Genomic DNA, 22,040 nt, shown 5'->3' with positions numbered 1-22,040 from the left:
CCCCAAACTCATTCCCCTCTATCAATTCTTAGCTGGTACCACTGATGATCGCCAATGAAACAGGCCTGAGTTCCACTCACACTCTGTAAGCTTTGCCCAGGTAACTTCCATGTGTGGCTGTTTATCATGGAGGCTTCATGGTCCTCATCTCACTGATAGAAAAGCCAACACATCCATGATGATAAAACACAACCCAAGACAGGAAAAGAACTTCCTCCTTCCCCCAGCCTTCTTTGCTCGTGTGCACCCCATGGGGATGCCTACCAGAGAACACCCAGGGACATTATGGAAGGCATGGTCCACTCTTCTAACCTTCTGTCTTTCTTCCTCACTCCACCCACCAGTGGAGCTCTTTGAAGACTTTCTACTTCCCGTGATCTACTAACAGGATTCCTGATACCTACAGGATCCATGAGCAATGTGTGTTTTGATTCCAGTATTTTGGGTTCACTCAGCTGACCCATAGACCCAACTCAAATTGTGTTATCATCCTTAACAGAGAGGCTTCGATACCACATCAGGGGAAAAATTACAGCACTCAACTATTTGCCAAACTCCCCCACATACACTCCGACATTATATTTTACCACAAACCGCAAAGCTTGTCTTGAGGAGTCGGTCCGTTTCTCCTTCCCCAACCTCCGGGAGTCCTTCATACTATCTCACTAAACCAGCAGTGATAGGTCTCTGAGATGTGCCCCTCTGGAGTCTAGGCTCTGCTGTACGACTCCTGAACACAGAGCATGGAGGCCGAGATGCTAGTGATTGGCTTTGCTCTGGCAGCACACGCAGCTGTGTCTGGCTTAAGAGAGAGAGGTGATGGGGTCCCACCTATCTCGGCGCTGGCCAGATGCCAAGCAGGATTAAAGCACTGTTACAGTTTCTTGCGGGTGAATGGACATGTCTGTCATGCTGTTGCTCAGGAGGCTGCGCAGAAGGACTGCTATGCGTCTGAGGCCAGTCAGGGCTACTTAGGAGACCTTATTTCAGAAAAGACCAAGAAAACAAGTCACAGCCACTCCTGGTAGGAAGAGACTTAAGTCCGTGCTGGGAGCACTCCTTCTGACAAATAAGCAGAGGTAATTAGTAGACTCCCTAGATAGGAGCCATAGACGCTCCTCTGCTACCCTGACAACCTGGAGCCAACGGGCTGTCAGTTCAACAGCCGGGCAGACAAGCTTTATGATAGCAGTGGCCATTAGGAACACTCCGTGAATCCCGGGGACGGGGGGACGGGGGGGACGGGGACGACGACCCTACACAGCTACAGATGATGGCCCCAGCTCTTGAAGACACAGCCAACCAGGTCTGCTTCAGTTGACAGTTTGTGCTAGCACAGACCTTACAGGATTCCAGATGACCCTGCAGCCCTTTCCATCTGGACACAAGGGGAGCACTTCACTTGCTGGCCTAGCAGAAAGGCTGCTGTAACGGATGTTAAGGAGGCAAGGCTAGGATCGGAACAGACATAAACCTTTGTTTGCATGCAAGGTGAGTTGTGATCGCCTCAAACACCTTTCCTCCTGCTATTTAAGCAAGCTGTTCAGGCTCAAGGATAGCCTGCAGGGGACGCTTTCAAGTGTTATCCTTTCCAGTGATGTGGCAGGAGGGCCACTAAAAGGCTTCACAAGTTGTACCTTGCCTACTTTCAGCTGTGTGGGCTGAGCTCACAAGACAAAAAGAAATAGTAAGGTGTCTTCAAGGGCCGAGAATGTTAGCAGGAATGTCACTGAGAGATGAACAGGCAGCAGGCTATGCAGCACAAGAGGCCAGGCCGTTACCGCTGCCTGGCAGCAACAGAAAAAGCTGCTGAGCAGTTCAGGGTTAGGCAGGACACAAGGTTTACGGAAGATGGCATGGGAGGGCAGAAGACCGAGTCGGAAGGATGAAGGTGGCTGAGGGAACACAGGGTTACAAACTGTGGAATCTGCTCACTAGGAGAGTTCCAGAGATCTGTTAGGTCTTTCTGAGTTCTAACACTGCTGCTAAGGGTTAAGGGATCCGGACTGACAAGGCCTAAACAAGAGCCCCTAACGCTGACTGCATCAAGGGCACAGAAATCCCAACTTCCTAGGCCTACATAAGACTGTTAACACTAGAGGGCGCCACCTGCTCTCAATCACCCAGGGAAACAGACCAGAGCCAGAACCAGCTCACCTACCTACAATTTTATCTGGACAGAGCAAAGGGACCATAGCTGACAAAATGGAAACAAAAGAGGGTATGCTGGGAGACCAAAAAGACTCTCGGCACTGCGCTGTCACACAGAAGGCTGTCCCCACCACAGTTCTTAAGCCATGAAGTCATTCAAGATGGATCTAAATAAAGGCTGGGTGTGACAGTGTACACCTTTAACCCCAGATAGCTCTTTGTGAGTTCGAGAACCAGCCTGGTTTACATAGTGAGTTCTAGGACAACCAGAGCTACACAGTGAGACCCTTTCTCAAAAAAAAAAAAAAGAGGTGGATCTGGAATTGTGTCTAGTTGTGTATTCTCTAGCTTCAATGCTGAGGGCTTGTGTTGGTCAGCATGTTCTTTCTGGTAAAAGAATCCAATGCCAACATCAGAACTTGCAGCCTTAAGGAAAATAGCAGACCAGCTTCTCATACATGGAGTCAATTTTTTAGCACAACATAACAAGGTCAGTCCCCGTTTATGTGCACAACTTTCTATGACTTCCCAGAAACGAAGCCAGGAACTGTCATGCTTCTGCTGCTGTTTTTCTTATGAGGAAAAATACACATACCCATTAAAAAGTTATGTATCCATCCCACAAACTCCATGCATACACAACGACAAGATTTCTATGTGTGGATTCAAATGCATGTCACTTATCAAAAAGACATTTATGTGACACAGAAGAGACAATACTCCAGGAGAAGAACTCCCACTGCGATCACTGAGTGCATGTCTCCACCAGCAGCAACTGCAGTCAATGCGTGTCAGGACACACGGACACCGCCACCTATGTTCACGCCCACGGTCTCGGGAAAAGAGGGGAGGACTGAAGAAGAGATAGAAAGCGCAGGCTCACACTTGCAAGATTAAAAAACAGGGACATGATGGCTGGAGAGATGACTCCACTATCCAAAGCACTCACTGGTCTAACAGAAGACCTGAGTCAGGTTCCCAACACCCACATCAGGAAGCTTACTGCAGCTTATAACTCCAATTCCAGGGGGTACCATCTTCTGGCCTCTAAGGGTACCCATACCGAAATCAGATATTCACACAAACACATACACACATACATGATTAAAAATAAATCTTAAAAAAAAACATACACAACAAAAACTAACCAGACACACCTTACACCAAGAATTTAAATGCAAAAGGAAATCAACTTTCAAGTTGGGAATTTAAAGACAAATGATAAGCATTGTCAACTATACCCTACTTTAACTGACATTTGAAAACATGCTCAAATATGAATGTCCTGATCAACCAACTGCAAACTTTGCTATAGTGTTAGCTAGACATGTTGGACACGTCTAACAGACCATCCAGATAGGTCATTTCAAATTAGAAACTCTCCCTATTGCATGCTCAATTCTAGAGAAGAAACCATACTCTTAATTCTTCAGACTTGAAATGTTCATTGAGGACCATTTTTTAAAAAAGAAGTTCTATAACAATCTTGAAACTCTTATCTTGGTGGCCACATACTCTTCTCTTCTCTGAAATGTCGACTGAGACAAACCATCATCCAGGGAAGATCATCATTTCCAGGTGAAATACACCATTACACCACAAAGCCCACTTCAAGCTGACTCAAGTCCATGAGTTTATAAGGGTTCTAAATCGCACTAGCCATCATCACCCTCAATATTTAAGTGTACTTCTTCCATGTACTTCTTTCTATGACTATAATCAAGTTGGTGGTTCTCTATTCTGACATGTCTTCTGTATCAACCTGTTTGTACATTGGTTCTGGGGATTCTCACCTTCCAGCCACGGAGGAAAAGCAAACCATGCCCTTAACAACTGCTTCTGTCTGTTGAACTTAGGCAACTGAGCAAACTGGAAAGTTACCCAGCAACGAAATAAAGTTTCACATTTGGGAAACCAAGTTTTTCATTACAAGTTACAGTTTGCTAAAAACAAACAAACAAAAAAACTAGCTCCTCCTGGAATGCTTGGATTTCTTCCAAGACCGTAGCCACATTCTTTACCAGTCCCGACAAAACTTACGTACAGCTCTTGTGAATAACCAGAACTGGTAAACTCTATACAAGAAGCTTGTCTGTGGAGGTCTTGACCAGTGAGATCCATCCAAACTCACTCTAACAGAGGCAATCATCTGAAGCATCGCAGGCTTCGATTCCAATGTCTGTCTCATCAGGCTATTCCACAGCTTTTTCTCCCAAGGTTCTAGAGTGAACTCATAAAATGCTCAGTCAATGAGGTGGTTTCCACACGAAAACAGCTCCTTTGGGTATCAGGAAGAGTGGCAGCACCAGTGCTCTGAATGTGAAGCCAATACACAGAAACATCACCAATAATACCTTACAGCCACTTGGAAAGAGAAACGTGTCTGTCTGAGCGATCTTCAGGCTACGAGACAACTGACAGAGTGGCCAGCAGAGAAGCGGCTACAGGAAGAGAGAGCCAGTAGAGGTTAGTGAACACGTGCCCAGCACCCACCACCATGCTCACTCTACTTACCTGAGGAGGAGTGGGTGTGGATGTGGGTCTTCCTATAGGTGGAGTGGGATTTCTGCTGCCACCTCCAGACATAATCTCCTCTGTTATGTCTTTACCTCCCTGATTTGGATCTCGAATTCTTATCTACAAAGTTAAATAAAATGGTAAGTATAAATCTAGGGTCTGTGTACCAGGTTTAGACGAGGAATTAAAGGTACACATGAAAATAACTATCAAATGTGTTAATCTCCTAACTGGACTGTACTTCAATCACAGAACCATATAGGGTCATTTCCAACACACGTAGGCAACAAGCGCAGTAAGATCTAAATGTAATAACAAGGAAAGTAGGACTGAGCTGACTGAATTTCTAGGTCAAAAAAGTAAAATACCTATGCTTGTGTAAGAGTGCCAACACACTGATTTTACTTATACTTCTTAATAGCAAGGAGAGCCAGAGATCGCTTAGGAATAACAAAGCTCCTGAGTAGGTTTTTGCTCTAAATGGTCCTCTGAAGTTCACTAGCAAATTATACACAATTGCTATGATTTCGTAGTAGGACTTTACTTGCCCATAACTTTGTATACTTTTATAAGGATGCTGGCTGCAGGGTGCTCTGTACACTATGTGCACATCTTAAGGATGCTGGCTGCAGGGTGCTCTATACACTAAATGCACATCTTAAGGATGCTGGCTGTACTGTTGCTTTTTCCGAGTAAATGTCTAGACCCATCACTCAGGCTAAATTGTGAACAGAACAGTTCAATGTTATATCCTACATCTTTACAGTTAAATTATCAAAATACCACTAGGAAGGATTAGACAGACCTAAATGTACTGACAGAGGATCACTAAGTTAGAAATGGAACACAGCACAGTGGCACATGCTTCCTGTTTGAACTTCCAAGGGCTCTTCATGCTTACAGATGTCAAAGAGGATGGTGCTGTAATGAGGATGGAGTTCCTGGGTCCAGGACCTCAGAGCTGGGACAGTGGTGAGGGAAGTAGGCTCCCTTCTCAAGTGTATTAACGGCACAGCTTAGTAAGATAAACTGGTTTCTTGAAAACTTCAGAGTCTTCACCATCTAAAGGCATCAGAATATCTAGAAGACTACAGGGACATAGCTGTTCATTATCAGACCTTTTGTTTAATTTTCAGTGTAGCCCAGGCTGGTCTCGAACTTGGTCAATCCTCCTGACTCAGCCTCCCCAATATTTGGATAACAAGTGCGTGCCGCCACATCCAGCTTTCAATTTTCTTATTAAGGACATTTATCATCACTACCTTCTATTTTTGTTAGCATCATTTCTTCCTGCATTGCAGACCGCCATTCAGTCAACGTTATGATACGGACTTAACCCTTTGAAGCCCCATTCTTGCCTGCAGTGTCACGCTAAACTGGAGCGTTCTGTTACTGGGACATGTTCATGAGTCATTTGTTTCTAGGCAAAGGACCAAACGAGAATCTTTGGGGAGTTCTAGGAGCACCATGTCCTCCTGTGTATGTTCTGCTAGGTATAAGACTGGAAGCCAGTCTCCTACAGAACATTCCACAATTCCTATTTTATGTCACTGTGCTCCTAGGCTCCTCTGTCTTACTAGACAGAGGCACCACCCTTATAATGTACTGTAAATAAGTGTATTTACTAAATCTAGTTGGTGTCTCTGTCTTCCAAAGGTTTTTCCCTCCTTGTGAGTCTTTAGGACTTTGGCTCCTTTTACTTTGGCACTACTTGTTGCTCAGCACTGCAGTAAAGGAGAGTCAGGAGCTGAGAAACGAGCCAGAGGTGCACTCCAGCATGCAGTCTGCCCAGCTGGGCAAAGGTGACGCTGAAGGCACGGGGATGCAGTTTCCAGCCAAGTGCCCACAGAAACACTCCAGGCGGAGTGAGAGGTGGCCTTACAAGCGGGAGGCAGAAATGGCACCGTCACCTTTGTAAACTGAGGGTAACAATGACTGGATATGCTTATTTAAGTAATGATTATATGCCCCAATTTACGACACATCAATGAAGATCTCTTACAGTTTTTTTCTCTCTCTTGGCTGGAGGGGGCTGTTGCTGCGTAGGCACTATGATAGGTGCTGACTGATACACTGGCTGACTTGGGTAAAAAGGCGTTCCTAAGGAATCAGAACAAAATGAGAAGCAGTCAGTTATTTTGTCAAACACTACAGGCCTGCAATGGTGCGGTACTCTTACCAAGCTCCTGGGGAAATAAAGGAAACTGCTAAGGACTCATCTTCCGAAATAGGTTCGTGACTCTGTGGCCCAGGCTGACCTGAAAGTCAGATCCCCGTGCCTCTGCCTCCTGATCCATGGGATAGAGGCCTGAGCCATCACAAACCTGGAAAGCATTCTCAATCTCTCTCCTCCAGATACTAAAGTAGTCAAGCAATTATCCCTAAAATATGTAATATCTCTAAACATCCACAAAAAAAAAAAAAATCTAAATGAAAACAGCTCAGTGCCCAATTCCTGGAGAGCAATACCAGGATTATCTTTCTCTTTCTCAAACACAACCTGGTTACAGAGCTGCTTTCCAAAAAAACAACCTTGTCCTGGGGCCCATGGCCGACACCAGTGACTGTCTTTCTGGGCTTTTGGTTTGGTCTGAAGAGCCACACACAGACTGCAGGCCACTGGCTAGGCTCCCTACAAGCCCTTAAGGCAAGAGCTTTAACAAGACAGCAGAGAAGACAACATCCTCCCAAGAAGAAGAACCAAATTCCAAGCTGAGTTCCACTTCCCGCACACTTCTAAGGCTACACCTCCCTCCTACCTGCCCCTCATCCTATTCCCAGCCCTCAAACACACTGACCACAATCACGTCAAAGCTAAACAACAGACTTTGTTCATACCTTGACTCTACTGACCAACGGGCAAAATTCTCTTTTCCCTAGACCTACACACACAAGGGTTTGTTAACACCCAAAAGGTAGACTACTGTTCTAATTACTGTGAAATCACGGTTCACAGAGTAGGAGGAGGGGGCAGATTGTAAAGAACTGCAAAGGAAAACCTAAAGATCTGTTGAAGCCTGGATAACAGGATGGAAGAAAACATATTTAGAAAAGAAAAATTGTTGAAGATTTTTATTTCTGTTTTGCCTGAGGGAAAGAACAGAGGGACTACTCAGTGAAACATGGAACAAATGGATTTCAATTCTGGAGCTGAGACGATTACTCTTCAACAGACAGGTATGAACTAGATACCCTATGCATGTCTGGTTACTTTCATCCAGGGCATCAAATAATGAAGGCTGACACAGACCTTCCTACGTAGTCAAGACAGACCTTGAACTTCCCATTCTCCTGTCTCCACATTCCCAGTGCTACTCAAAGCCTGTATCATGATACCTAGTTTATGAATCCAGGGCTTTGTGCATATTAAACAGGCATTCTACCAACAGAGTTGCATCCTCAGCCTCTAGAGTTATTAATTTTGTAAAGACTTTTTTTTTTTTGAAGACAGGCTTCACTGTGTAGCCCTGACTGTCTTTGAACTCAGAGATCTACCTGCCTCTGCCTCCCAAGTGCTGGGATTACAGGAATGGGACACCAAAGTACTAAAGGCTTTTATAATGAACACCACCAGAACCAGAGGACTAGATCAACCAGAAAAAGAGAACAGATAAAGAAGCCCAAGATGACATCTTTGTGAGAGGTCACAGAAAAAAGAAAAGCCTGAAGAGTGATGGGGGGGGGGGGGGGGCGCGACACGGGTGTATGCTGTCATCCCAGCACTGAGAAACGGAGGAAACAAGATCCTGAGTTCAAATTCAGCCTGGGTTATAGAGTAAAACTTTGTCTCAAAAAATCAAAGAGACAAACAGGAACAGGAACAGGAAGTATGTAGCTCTGTGAGCCTGAAGGCCTAAGCTCTGTCAGAGAGAAAGATCCTAACCAAACCTTCCTGGAGCGAAGGCTCAAGAGGGAGTAGGAAGAAATAAAAAGAAGGATATGAAGACGGATAACCCTCTTTTTATTTCTTCCCTAAAACGTCTGCTGAGCACAGGAGCGGTGGTGCATGAATTCCATCCCAGCATCAGGAGGCAGAGGCAGGCAGGTCTCTAAGCTCAAGGCTAGAATTCTAGGCCAAATAGGGCTGCACAGTAAGACTGTCTTTTATTTTGTTTGGTTTGGCTTGGTTTTTGAGATGGAGTTTCTCTGTGTAGCCCTGGATGTCCTGGAACTCTGTAGACCAGGCTAGCCTCAAACTCACAAGAGGCCCACCTGCCTCTGCCTCCCGAGTGCTGGAATTAAAGGTGTGCACATTACCACCCAGGCTAAGACCCATGCCTTTTAAATTTAACATTTGCTTAAAAGAGAAACACAGAAACAAGACTGTAACTAGACAGGAGGCTAGAAGCCCTCGGCCCCACTGTTATGGTTAAGGACTAGGTATAAAGGGTGCCTTCCCTGGTGATGCTGCAGCAGAGAGAAGAGCTAGGGAACCACCTTAGGGGTGTGGGTAGGCTGGAGTCTGATGCACAAGAAGGAACATCAAAGGTCATCACACTGTAACTGTCTTCAAATGTAGCTTCCTGAGAGCTGCACAGTGCCAGGCTCTTTGGGTATCTGTGGCATCTGGTGAAGTAGTTTCGAAAAGACCTATGCAGTGGATCACACTACAGCTGCACAAAGTTCAACGGGAATGAAACCCTTCTGCTCCCCGACTCCCTTACATCAAGCACACCACTATCACAAGAGACTCAGACTGGCAGTTTCCAAACACCCTGATAGGTCATCAGCTCCTCCAAAGACAGACCCTCCAGCTGGATGCAAACACTGCAGGACCAGCAGCACAGGCTGCTCACCTGGCCAGACTTTCCCGACTAAGTGAAATAAGATACAAAAGGTGACAGGGGTGAACAGAACTGGTGAGAAGCTGCTTTGTCACACAGCCAGCAGACAGCTGCTCAATGAATGAGGTGCACACTGCTGATCTCGGCACAGGCTAAGCACAGAGAGTCAACACAAAGCCTCCTCAGCTATGGGCACCGCAGAGCAGGAAACTGACGCACCAAATGACAGTTCTCTTTTTATGAACTAACCCGAATCCTGAGCCAGCTGAAAACACTTAGGACACATAGCTATTAGAAATTTTAATACAATGAGAACATTTATCACTTAAGGTAGTTCATGTCTCTTGAACTCAAGGTTCTAGAGTGGGAAATGGGATAGGGTTGCTTAGAACAGGACTCAGTCAACAACAGCCTACAGGGGAAACCTATCATTTATTTTATGATCAGCTGTTACACTGGAGACCCCTCCATCTAGTAGCATTTACCATCTGCAGCAGAGAAGAGAGGAGCAAAAACAGGGACCAGTCTTGAAAGCCTGAGACGCCCACCATCTGGTCCTGACCCCAGATGATCCCAGTGGTTCCCAACCCAGACCAACTGAAGATTAGGAATGATGTGTGCAAAACTCACACACTAACTAAAAACCTCGAAATACACATATATCCTCTTTTATTTATTTTTCTAGGACAGGGGGCCTAGCTAGCCTGGCTTCTACCTCGAGTGCCGGGATTATAGACATTTGCTATCATACCCAAAACTACTTATACACTCTTAAAAGTTTCTCAACTTGAGACCTTTATGAGTAACTGCTGCTATTTTTAAGTTACTTGTTTCTTTTTTTCTTCTTCTTCTTCTTTTCTTTCTTTTACTTTTTGTTTTTTTTTCGAGACAGGGTTTCTCTGTGTAGTTTTGGTACCGGTCCTGGACCTCACTCTGTAGACCAGGCTGGCGTTGCACTCACGGGAGTTCAGCCTGACTCTGCCTCCCGAGTGCTGGGATTAAAGGCGTGCGCCACCGCTGCCCGTTACTTGGTTCTTGTTGAAACAGGATTCCAATATAAAACAATATTGACAGCACAGAATTTTTTTAAAGGTCTTACTGGCAAATTAGTGAGTAATACTAAACTGTAACAATCCGTAAGGTTTAGATTTGGATTTGTTTTAGGTATTAGTTACTCTACTTGCCTAGAACATTGAAAACTCTGAGAACTACTGATGTGCTCATACTCTGTATTTAAGGTTTCACCTTACTGGTAAAATTCCAAGCCTAACAATGAACTGTGTACTGTGAAATGCTGAAAGACAGAAATACCTTGACATCTGCATTCTACAAAATACCTAACACAATGTCTTGCATATCATAATTCTGAAAGAAAAAAACAGGAAACTCTGCACTGGTCTTAGAAATGAAGATAATGTAGTGATTAAACACTCGGCATGGCATAAGTGCAATACAAAGATCACTGACCTCACAATGTACTCAGGAGCTGTGTCACCATACATCAACATCACAAAACACAACAGTTCTTTGCTGGAGAAGGAAACAAATGCCTCTTGGGAGACCAGTTTCCCCACTCACAGCATGGCTCAAAGGTGCTTGCAGGGCTCTACAGCTCCAGAGGCTCAGGAAAAGATGGAAAGGTGCATGAGGGGAAGCGTATCAAGAAGACACGAGTAGACTGGGCTGAACCTGCACGAGCACGGCCTGTCCAACGGCCCCTTCTCTTTCGTCTTCTTAAGCGTTATCACTACTACACTCCCCATACCCTTAAGAATCTAAAATTCTGTCAACATGGGACATCACTCCCTAAGGCTGGCCTGAGTGTTCAGTACTCTACTTTCCTCAAAGCTGTAAGAATGCTTCAAGAATACCTTTCCAAAGAATGAGGAGGGAGAATCATAAACCTGGAAAGCAACCCACTAAGACCCTGGCTAAAAATCCAGCTTTTATAAAGGATGGGAAGGTATCTCTATGGTAGACGAGTACCTAGGTCTCCTCCCAGGAGACAAGGACTAAAGAGTGGAACCCAGAGCCAGGACCCCGTCCCCACATCCACTCTGAATCTACAGCCAAGAGAAGACTGGGACGGTGAGGGGAAAAGATTTGGCAGAGGCACGGGAAGAAAAAGAGACTCCAAGAAGGAGGGTAAGAATACCACAGCCACACCACGAGATGTGTGAAGTGTCGACAACTAATGGAACTGGTGGGCCAGAACTCTGAATTATGATACAAAGCACATTAACTAGGAATACATTTTTTTTAACAGCAAAAAGTTTCCATCCAAATGAAGAAAGACTGTAGTAGAAATGTAATTTATGATTCCTTCTAAAAACAGACTATATTATTTTTAAAAGAAACAAACAAATGTATTTTTTAAGGCGAGGAAGGAGGGAGGGAAGATGTCTGGGTGAGGATTCCTGCCAACATGCCCGATAGCCAGATCCCCAGAATCCACCAAGTAGAAAGAAGGGACCACTCCTGCAAGTTGACCTGTGACGTCTACATACACACGTGCGTGCATGCACACACACGGGAGGGGGGCGGGGGAGAAAATAAAGTAACAAAACGGAAATGTGATTATGAACACACTGAAAGGTGTGTGAGTCTTCTAAACGTCCAGTAATTTTATGATATGAAATGCATGGACAAGAAAGTACACGCTGTCCATGCCTCCTCCTGAGCTGCTCTGGTTTTCTGCACTCTGTTCTTCATCAGACAGAGTTTTCATCACTGTCTCGTTTCCTCCACAGTGAACTAAGATCATTTTGATGTAGCAAACAGTGGTTTAGCATAGATACGTTCTGCCGACTTGATGGCTATAGGACATGCCTAATAATTTCTTTGTGGGGAAGGGACTCTCAGAAGGAACAGATGTCAATCACACCTGAGCTGAAACTGCATGTCGACACAGGGCTGCTTCATAAAGGCGAATAATAGTAGTGTACTTGGAACACAAGGAGAAGTCTGGTTTTTTAAAAAGATTTATTTATTTATTATGTATAGTATGTTCTGCCAGTGTATATGCATGTAGAACAGAAGAGGGCACCAGATCTCATTATAGATGGCTGTGAGACATCATGTAGCTGCTGGGAATTGAATTCAGGACCTCTGGGAAGAGCAGTCAGTGTTCTTAACCTCTGAGTCATCTCTCCCAGACAAAAAGTCAACATTTTGTTGCTCTTTTGTTTTTGTTTTATTGAGATAGGGCTTCTCTGTATAGCCCTGCCTATCCTGGAACTCATTCTGTAGACCAGGCTAGACTTGAACTCGGAGAGCTACCTGCCTCTGCCTCCTGAGTACTGGGGATTAAAGGTATGTGCCACCACCGCCCAGGTAGAAAAATCAATGTTTAACATGACAGATGGGAAGCTCATATGACTTCCGTCCTAGTTCCCATATGTGACACAAGAGTCATATTAAGAGCAACAGCAGGCACTGTCTCGAACATGGAGGAAGAATTTAGTATACTATTTTAGAGTCAAAAGAACACTTTAGTAACCTGTGAGGAAACTGCATATTGGAATTCAGGAGGGAACCACTCAAAACAGTTCTGTCAATCAGAACACATTTCCTTCAAAACATGGAATTTAAGGGCTGGAGAGATGGCTCAGCCGTTAAAGGCTAGGCTCACAACCAAAAATACAAAACATGGAATTTAAAGGAGTATTAATTTTAGCATGTTTACTCTGAAAATCTCAGTTTTTCTAATTAGAAGATTTTGGATAGCAATGTTTATTGTAAGAAACACAAGTTAACAGAGCTGATCTCTGCATTTGAGAAAGTTGTTGAGGCTTTAAGGTTTGTTTGTTTTTGAGCTGAGGACCGAAACCAGGGTCTTGCGCATGCCTAGCTCTACCACTGAGCTAAATCCCCAAACCCGAGTTTTTAAGATTTTATAGATTATGATAAATCATTTTTAAATAGTGCCACGAGGCAGAACAGACTTATGAAATGGAAAGGTTTCACACTCTTAAGAACCTACCACGAAAAAAGACTGAGTTACACCGGTACAAGTAACCATAAAGACCACACGATGCCACTCAATCCAGACTGTGGAAACTTCGTAAGAGGATCAATGTGTTAAGCGACTGAAGCCTGGACGCCTTTGCTGCGGCTGCACTGCGGAAGACCACTGCGGCTGCATCTCCAAGCTTCACTTCCTAGTGTCCACTCCATTTTCATCCTTACATGTCAGTGTCCGTGGAATGGAACAAGTGCAGTACCCACAAAGTGTGTTAAACAAGCACTCTGGCCGGGCGTGGTGGCGCACGCCTTTAATCCCAGCACTCGGGAGGCAGAGGCAGGCGGATCTTTGTGAGTTCGAGGCCAGCCTGGGCTACCAAGTGAGCTCCAGGAAAGGCGCAAAGCTACACAGAGAAACCCTGTCTCGAAAAAACCAAAAAAAAAAAGAAAAAAAAAAAAAAAAAAAAAAAACAAGCACTCTGCATTAACTCACATGGCCAGTATTAGTTGGCATTTGCATCTGTGCACTAAAGCTGAGGCAGGAGGATTCTGAGTTCAAGGACAGCCCAGGCTACCCACTGAGAACCTGTCTCCCCATCTGCTTTCCCCACAAAAGCATCTTTTAAGATTTCAAGCATTTTTATCTCAAGCAATCCTCAGGACTTCCCAAGACAACAGCTCTGGCAGAAGATGTACATGGAAGGACCACGTCGCCCCTGGCCCAACTCCCCAGAGTAGCCACTCACTGTTCCAGGGGCTTGGAATATCTGCTTCATGGACATTACATGAAGTGGGGGATAGAGTGGGCTGAGGATAAAAGCTCTGGGACAGAAGGGGGGCCGAAGTCAAGGATAGGAGGTAAATGTACACTATCAACAAGGCCCAATAAAAATGTGCGTGAGAGCTGCTTGGTGGGAGACGTCAGAAACCGAGCACACGGGCTCTAGAGGAGGGCCCCTCACAGGCCGCTGACTACATGTATTTCTATAGTAATCTCCCTTGTAAGTCACCCCCTGAAGAAGCTCTCAAGACAAAAGAGTCGGTAAGATTTATTTAAAAATCCTGCAAACCTCTAAGTGGCAACAACTAAGGAGGCCCAGCAGAGAGTAGGACGAGCATGACAAACGGGCAGGGAGGGCTGGCCTTTTACTCACCGTAAGCATTAGCAAAGTCTCCAGGTCCTGGTCCAGGATAAAAAGGCCCTGGCCCTGGTGGCTGAACCGGATACTGCTGTGGGGGCCCCACGTAAGGTGGCCCACCGTGGCGGTACTAAAAGAGAGCACACATTTGCAGATGACACACAGGGAGCGTCTGGGAAATAAAGCACTGAGTACAGAGACTGTCTAGAGGACGTGAAGGCGTGGGTGTTCAACACCTTCCAAATGCCTGCTTGTCCATGACAGACAGGGACAATGAAGAGCGGGGTCTTCCCTGACTGAAGCCATGCACCAGTGTACAGCAGCCAGGCTCACTACAAAGGGATTTCAGGCTGGCAGTTTTCAATGACATGAAGGAACACCACAGGAAAGATGTTAGGAAATAATTTCTCTATCAACTTGAGAATTTGTGTAAGAATCTCTGTATAGCTTTATGAAAGTAGACAAAAATGGCTAGACTTGCAATCAGTTAAAAAGTTCATAGGCCACTAAAATCCAGGGTATCGGTCACCAACCCCACCCCAACCTCCATTAGAAGCCAGGCTCCCCCTTTACCTGTGGTATACAGTACTGAGGCCCTTGGGGCACAGGGTACGGCATAGGCAGATGGTTAACCATCATGATGTGCTGATTTGCCTGATAGACGGCAGTGGGAGTCTGCGCACCAGGACGGATGGAAGGGCTGCTGTTTGGGATGGTAGCTCGGGGTGGCTGGAGTTGAGGCCTCTGGAAAAACTGGCAGAGGGAGAAAGAATGTTTGGTTTTTCACAAAGGGTAATAGATAGATCTAGTATCTTGAGTTTTCTCCCCACCACTACTAAACTGATCTACTTAAAGAGCTGTAATATGCAGAAGACAACAGGCTGTCTACTGAGTTTATAAAGTACATTCCACATTGAATCAGATTTGATCAATGTCTCCAGACAACAGTGCAGTCTCGACGCTTCAGCATCATCTATTAATAGTATAAGCCATGCACCATAACTATTCATTTTAACCTCAACAATGAAAACAACAAAATAACTGGTGTTTCTCAAAATGTTCTGTTTTATAAAAAACATTGACTTCTGGAGAGGGAGAGGGAGAGGGAGAGGGAGAGGGAGAGGGAGAGGGAGAGGGAGAGGGAGAGGGAGAGGGAGAGGGAGAGGGAGAGGGAGAGGGAGAGAGAGAGAGAGAGAGAGAGAGAGAGAGAGAGAGAGAGAGAGAGAGAGAGAGAGAGAGAGAGAGAGGCTCAAAAATCAAATCATTAAAAATTAGAAGCAGTCAACCTAAGAGAAAACTGCCAGCCATATCTAGAGTACTTAGGAGGACAAGAATCTCCACAAACACAAGCATTTTCACCCAAGTCCATCAAGCCAAATTAAAACCAGCTGTAAGGCTGTCGTATACAGAAAGAAGCCTGTCAAAGGGTGGTACAACCTCACTCTTAGCTGAACCCAATTTTGCTTTCTCAAACATTTTGCAATAGATAAGCTCTAGAATGACCTAAAATGAGCAAAGCTCACCCCCCCAGCCCCCAGATGGCAGCCATTAGTGTAGTTATGCAGAATTCTCACTGCTTAAAGCTACATCCCTATAGTGCATTTCCAGTATGACTATTCATTAGCAACCGCTTTGTAAAATAACAAGAAGGCAGAGAAATAAAGAGGCCATGCAGAACCTTGTTACCTGGATGGGTCTGAATCCTCCCTTCAATTATGAAGCAAGCAGCAGCAGGAAACAGAAAGAAAGCCAATGGAAAAGCTTATAGATCAGTAGGAAGGGCAGGATAAAGCATGCAGCTCAACAAAAACAGCTTTCTGTTCAGTAATTCAGGAGAAGAAAGAAGACTAGAAAATCAGAATGGCAACCTCCACTTGAGGACTCTAGTAGTATACATGAAATCAAAGTTCTGATTATTTAGTTGAAAAAATTAAAAAAAAAAAAATGAATCCAGTGACAAAAATCCCACTAGCAGCTTCTGGTTATAGAACACCTGGTAGCTAATGGACAGCTGGGACTACTGACTCTTCATCTGGGCTCTTAAAATGCCCAACTGCGGGACTCTGGATTATTTCTCAAGAATCTAGCTCCTATCTTAAATAAGGCATAAAAAAAACCTCGTATCTTGCTCTAAATCAGAGAGCTCTAATACCAAGCTGAAAACACCTGGTCGAGCTCTGAAAGCCCCTGGATCCCCTCCTGATTCTGGACTGAATGTTGCTTTTGACTTTGGCCCTCTCAGGTCTTTTCCATCCTTTTGTTAATAGGCATTAAGATATTCCAGGTGGCTGGGTGGTGGTGGTGGTGCACGCCTTTAATCCCAGCACTCGGGAGGCAGAGGCAGGCAGATCTCAGTGAGTTCGAGGCCAGCCTAGTCTACAGAGTGAGTTCCAGGAAAAGGCACCAAAGGTACACAGAGAAACCCTGTCTCAAAAAACCAAAAGAGAGTGAAATTGAGAGATAGATAGATAGATAGATAGATAGATAGATAGATAGATAGATAGATAGATAGACAGACAGATAGATATTGAGATTTCAGGTGTCTGAGTAACTTTTCCTCATGTGCTAAAGTGGGAAAACTGTAAGCTTGGGCCCAACCTCACTCCCATCATCCTTCGAGAGGGAAAGCCCTGAAGAGGAAGAGCAGTGGATAGAAAGCTGGAGCAGGAGACCCGAGTGGGTGGGCAATCCGATGGGGAGCCAAAGAGGAGTGGATGGAGGTGAAAAGAAGCACAGGGCAAGGCTGACATCTTATGAAGAGGGCTGGGGGTGAGTGACAAAACTGTAACCAAAGTCCCCTGGCTGCCCAGCTGCACCGACAGCACCGTTCTGTTGGCTGTGAACAAGAAGGCGGAAATGGCGGTCCTCCTCCATGGCCAGCAGACACATTCGCCTGACCTAACCTGTGTTGTAAATACAGTTTTAGAATAAACTTCAGCATTTTTACTTCACTGTCAACGTAACAGGAGGCACGAAAGCGCTGCTGCCTTTAAGGAGTGAAGAGTTATCCACCTGCTCAACTACTGAGCACTGCAGGATATAGGCAGGAGGAAGAGATCCAGGCTGTGAGATCCCATCCCTTTCCAGCAACTCCAGAGGCAGTCAAGACAAGAAGAGCCACAAACCCACAGGGGCGCCATCTCCGTTGTGAGCTCACCAAATGACATTACACACGCACACTTCCACAAACCCACAGAGGCGCCATCTCCGATGTGAGCTCACCAAATGACATTACACACTCACACTTCCACAAACCCACAGGGGCGCCATCTCCATTGTGAGCTCACCAAATGACATTACACACACTTCCCCTCAAGAGTCATGGTATAGGATGGGAAGGAGACAAGACAAGAAAGTACCTGGCTCACTCAGAAAAAGCTGCAGGACAAGTCCTCCTTCTTCCTATACATGAACGCTTTTGTTACCAGTATCCCAGCTATTCTGATGGGATTCTTAACCAGCTTATCCAAAAAAGTAACCGGGGTTACCTTATTCAAATGGGTTTCTAAACAGTGTATTTTCTTCAGTCATGCTGAATCTCAATGTTTCTAAGAAAACGTCTGATGTAAATACAGCCAAGCCAACACAACACAAAATGCGTAGTTGTGTTGATGAGACATTGTTATTATTTCAACTTTGAAAGTAGGTGAAAACATACTGATACAGACACATTAGGTGACAACATACGAGCTCTCTAGCATTAAGGAGCTACCAACCTTGGCCCAAAGCTTTTACATAACACTAAGTCACCCTCACTGCTGACCTCTCAGGCATGGGCTACTGTGAACACCACGGATCCAAACTGGGAGGCAGAGTTTGAGTAGAGGGCCGGTGTTCCTCATCTGCAGTTGAAGCAGTTGGGCTCTTAGCCCCTGATTGTTGGCTGTTGCATATAGTACTTCTCATGAAATAGAAAGTGATCAACCCCAAGGAATTTATTCATTTCAAAGTCAGAGGGGACTTGGTGGGATCTTGATCCAGTACACTAAAGTATAGTACATCCCTAATCATAACCAACTAACCAGAAAAAAAGTCATTGATTGCTTCACAAAATGACTGTCTCCTATTCAAGACAATACCTTTCTCCTATCTTCAAGACTAATTATGCCTTTTCAAGAAACAGGCACTTTTTTATGTCCATGTCCACTCTTCTCACACCATCTGAAAGACCTACTAAATTTCACCGTATACCACTTTACAAAGACCAGCTCTCTAGGGCTTATTGGTTCCTCTTACACAGAGGTGCGCGCGCACGCACACACACACACACACACACACAAACACACACACACACACACACACACACACACGCACATACACACACACACACACACACACACACAGCCACAACACATATACACATGTACACGTATAAGACTACAAAAGCTGTTATGCCAGCAAACACAAAATAGGGGCTGAGTTTCTTTTTCACACCCCTTCCTAACCATTCAATGGTATATGGATTCTATTTAATAGTGGTGCACGAAATGTACATTATTTTTCAGAGAAATGGGCATGGCAGTAATCTGCCAGTTATTAAAAGAAATAGAAGAAACTTGGGCAATGAAACGCACAACTGTATCACAGTTAAGTGAGTGTCAGACACTGTGTATCTTTCTTTTTACTGGCTCCAAAGTACTCAGTCTGCATCATCTATCACTCATTTACTGTTTATCCCTAAAACACGACAGGTTAAGTCTAACCCTTCTATGGAACTGACAATTCTCAGGTATCGGAAAACTGCCATCACATTTCAAGTGATCAGTACCATATGCAGCCAGCAGCTACAGTAGTGAGGGGAGTGAAGAGTTACACGCCCATCATCACACAAAGTTCTATTGAAGTGCTGCCACAGAGGACTGAGTCAGCTGGAAGACAGTGGGTTCCAAGGATTCTGTCAGGAAGATGTGCTCTGTCCGGGAAAAAGTCTACAAGTGAACAACCTTTAAGAACACTTCATTCATAGTTTTAAAATAGACTGGGATGGGACTGGAGAGGTGGCTCTGGCTGTGGTTAGAGCACTGGCTGCTCTTGCAGAGGACCCGGGTTTAGTTCCCAGAACACACATCAGGGGGCTCCCAGTTGCCTATAACTCCAGGAGCTGGGGGTGGGGTTGGAGAGGGGATGTGAGGCACTCTTCTGGCTCATGTGGCTCAAGCACATGCACACGTGGGGGGAGGGGGTTTCAGAGACCTTTTACTATATGCCAAATATTTTAAAACTTGAACATCCACACAGCAAATCAAGGATGTTATTATCAAACCCATTTTGGAGAGAATGTTAAAGCCCAGGATACTTTGTGGTGAGGCTAATAAATGAATGCCAGCTTTGCTAACACCCACCAAGTACTTGCTTCACTACCTACCCTACATTCTACACCATTCTGCCACTAAGACACCAGCTAAGAGCCCATCGTGGTCATTCCCCACGCTCAGTACCACGTGTTAGCACAGCTCTCAGGCCTGGTCTGTGACCCTATTCACGTCTACTATACTCAGCTGTACCAGGTGTGGCCTGAAGCCTTTATTTACTTTCCACATCTAAGAAACTGTCCACAGTAAGGCACACATAGCTCAACGGTACACTTCTCAGCAGAGAAACCTTCGAGCCTGTGATGAAAAAAAATAAATCACAAGCAAACTGGCTTTTCTCTTTGAGCAAAACAAACGAAGCTACAACAGGAATCCACACATTTTGGTGTTCCTCTCCAGTGCAGACTGTCCACCACACTTGGTTCATCCTCTGCTCACACTAACAGCCATCCACTTCCAACAGGACATATTAGCCAGCATTTGACAATACCACACAAACACAGGGCATAGAACCAACTGCAAAAGGATTTTGTGCTTGGAATACTTGGAGACACCAACTTCCTGGTTTTCTCTTAAAAGACAGCAGGGCTGGGCACAGTGGTATATGCCTTTAATTTTAGCACTCAGAAGGCACAAATAGGTGAATATCTGTGAGCTCGAGGCCAATTTGTCTACAAAATGAGTTGCAGACCAGGGAGGGCTATACAGTGAGACCCAGTCTCTTATAGGAAAAAACAAGAAACACAAACACAAATAGACAAAAAACCAAACACTTGATTGTATTGTGAAACCCAAAAGCAAGGTGAGGGTAGGAACATAGGAACTCCAAACCACAAGTACGTAAATTTCAACAATCAAATACATCAAACAACCACAAGAAAGACCAAGTGGGTCACTCACTTCTGCTCTGCTGTGGATATCGCTCCGTATAAATAAACACTGTGGCTAGTAGCCAGACAGGAAGTATAGGCGGGACTAACAAAGAGGAGAAAAGAGAAAACAGGAAGGCAGAGGAGAGACTGCCTGGAGCCGCCGCCAGGACTAGCAAGATGTAAGGTACCAGTAAGCCACAAGCCACATGGCAAAATATAGATTAATAGAAATGGGCTAAATGTAAGAGTAAGAGCTAGACAATGATAGGCCTGAGCTAATGGCCAAGCAGTTTAAATAATGTAAGTGTCTGTGTGTTTATTTTATAAGTGGGCTCCGAGACTGGCGGGGCTTGGTGGGACCCAGAGAGAAAAGCTCTCCAGCTACACTGCTCTCCCAGCTTCTAATCACTTGGAGATTTTCAAGCAAGAAGGAAAGATGGCTAACATATTTCTAAAATGGCTCAGCAGACATCTGCTTCTCCCTTGGATGAAAAGGTAATGCTGGAAGTTCTGCAGTTACAAAACGCAAGAGTAGAAAAGGCCTACGTCAAAAGAAGGCCTGCCCACTCGGGTCTCCCTCCACCAGCGTGGAGACTGCTTCGGGCCGTGCTGGAGCACCGAGGGCCATGCTCCCCCGTGCTCCCCCGTGCTCCCTCCGTGCTCCAGCAGCCTAACGCTAGCCTGCCAAGTACAGCCAAGGACTTTGTAAACAAAAGCAAATCCAAGAAGCAGATTCCACAGCAGTTACTTGACTCTATTAAGAAAAACAGAATGTTCAATATTTAAAATCTTGGGATTTTCTGTAATTCAAATAACTCTGTTTTACAGAGGAAAAGAAAAGTATAGTTTCTGACTATATGAGAATGTTTTCTTTTCACAAGGATCCCTCCAAATAGTGAGCAAATGATAACTCACTGTCTCCTTTCCACGTCTACTGGAACACCAAGTCACAGCGAGGCACACACTTACTACACAACCATAGGGAACATTCTCTAATGTCGGTTTCTTTACAAAACACGAAAGGATAGAGATGACAAGAAAGTAACCACTGATGAAAGAGGGACAAATCTCACCTCCAGCCTCAAAACCCTCGGGGTGGGGGTTATGGGACTTTCTGAGTTAAACATGTCCCTGTCTACTCAGTTGGCTTACAACTTGGGGTGTACTTGCCTCAGCCTCCTAAGCGCTCTCTCTCTCTCTCTCTCTCTCTCTCTATATATATATATATATATATATATATATATATATATATAAAATAATCACACCTTTCCAATTCCAAGGCTAATTTGTTTTTTTCGGGGG

General features: G+C 44.9%; 1 protein-coding gene across 44 annotated transcripts in view; it reads right to left on the bottom strand.

The window, feature by feature from the left end:
- Eif4g3 (eukaryotic translation initiation factor 4 gamma 3) overlaps window positions 1–22,040 on the bottom strand; it is a 233,953-nt gene that overhangs the window by 104,096 nt on the left and 107,817 nt on the right. For 36 of the 44 annotated variants that reach the window (XR_013049417.1, XM_076565487.1, XM_076565500.1 and 33 more), the window contains 4 exons: window positions 15,128–15,307; window positions 14,570–14,684; window positions 6,671–6,768; window positions 4,666–4,788 (listed from right to left, as the gene is read on the bottom strand). Coding sequence is in view for 43 of the 44 variants with exons in the window: in XM_076565487.1 (XP_076421602.1) it covers window positions 4,666–4,788; window positions 6,671–6,768; window positions 14,570–14,684; window positions 15,128–15,307 (516 nt within the window). In the remaining variant the exon portion in view is untranslated. Of the gene's footprint in view, window positions 1–4,665; window positions 4,789–6,670; window positions 6,769–14,569; window positions 14,685–15,127; window positions 15,308–16,240; window positions 16,262–22,040 lie in introns of all 44 variants that reach the window. The other 8 variants (XM_076565488.1, XM_042272132.2, XM_076565474.1 and 5 more) reach the window with 1 other exon arrangement.

Source organism: Peromyscus maniculatus, chromosome 2, assembly GCF_049852395.1.
Source record: "Peromyscus maniculatus bairdii isolate BWxNUB_F1_BW_parent chromosome 2, HU_Pman_BW_mat_3.1, whole genome shotgun sequence".
Classification (NCBI taxonomy): Eukaryota; Metazoa; Chordata; class Mammalia; order Rodentia; family Cricetidae; genus Peromyscus; species Peromyscus maniculatus.
This window is presented reverse-complemented; position numbering and strand designations above follow the sequence as displayed.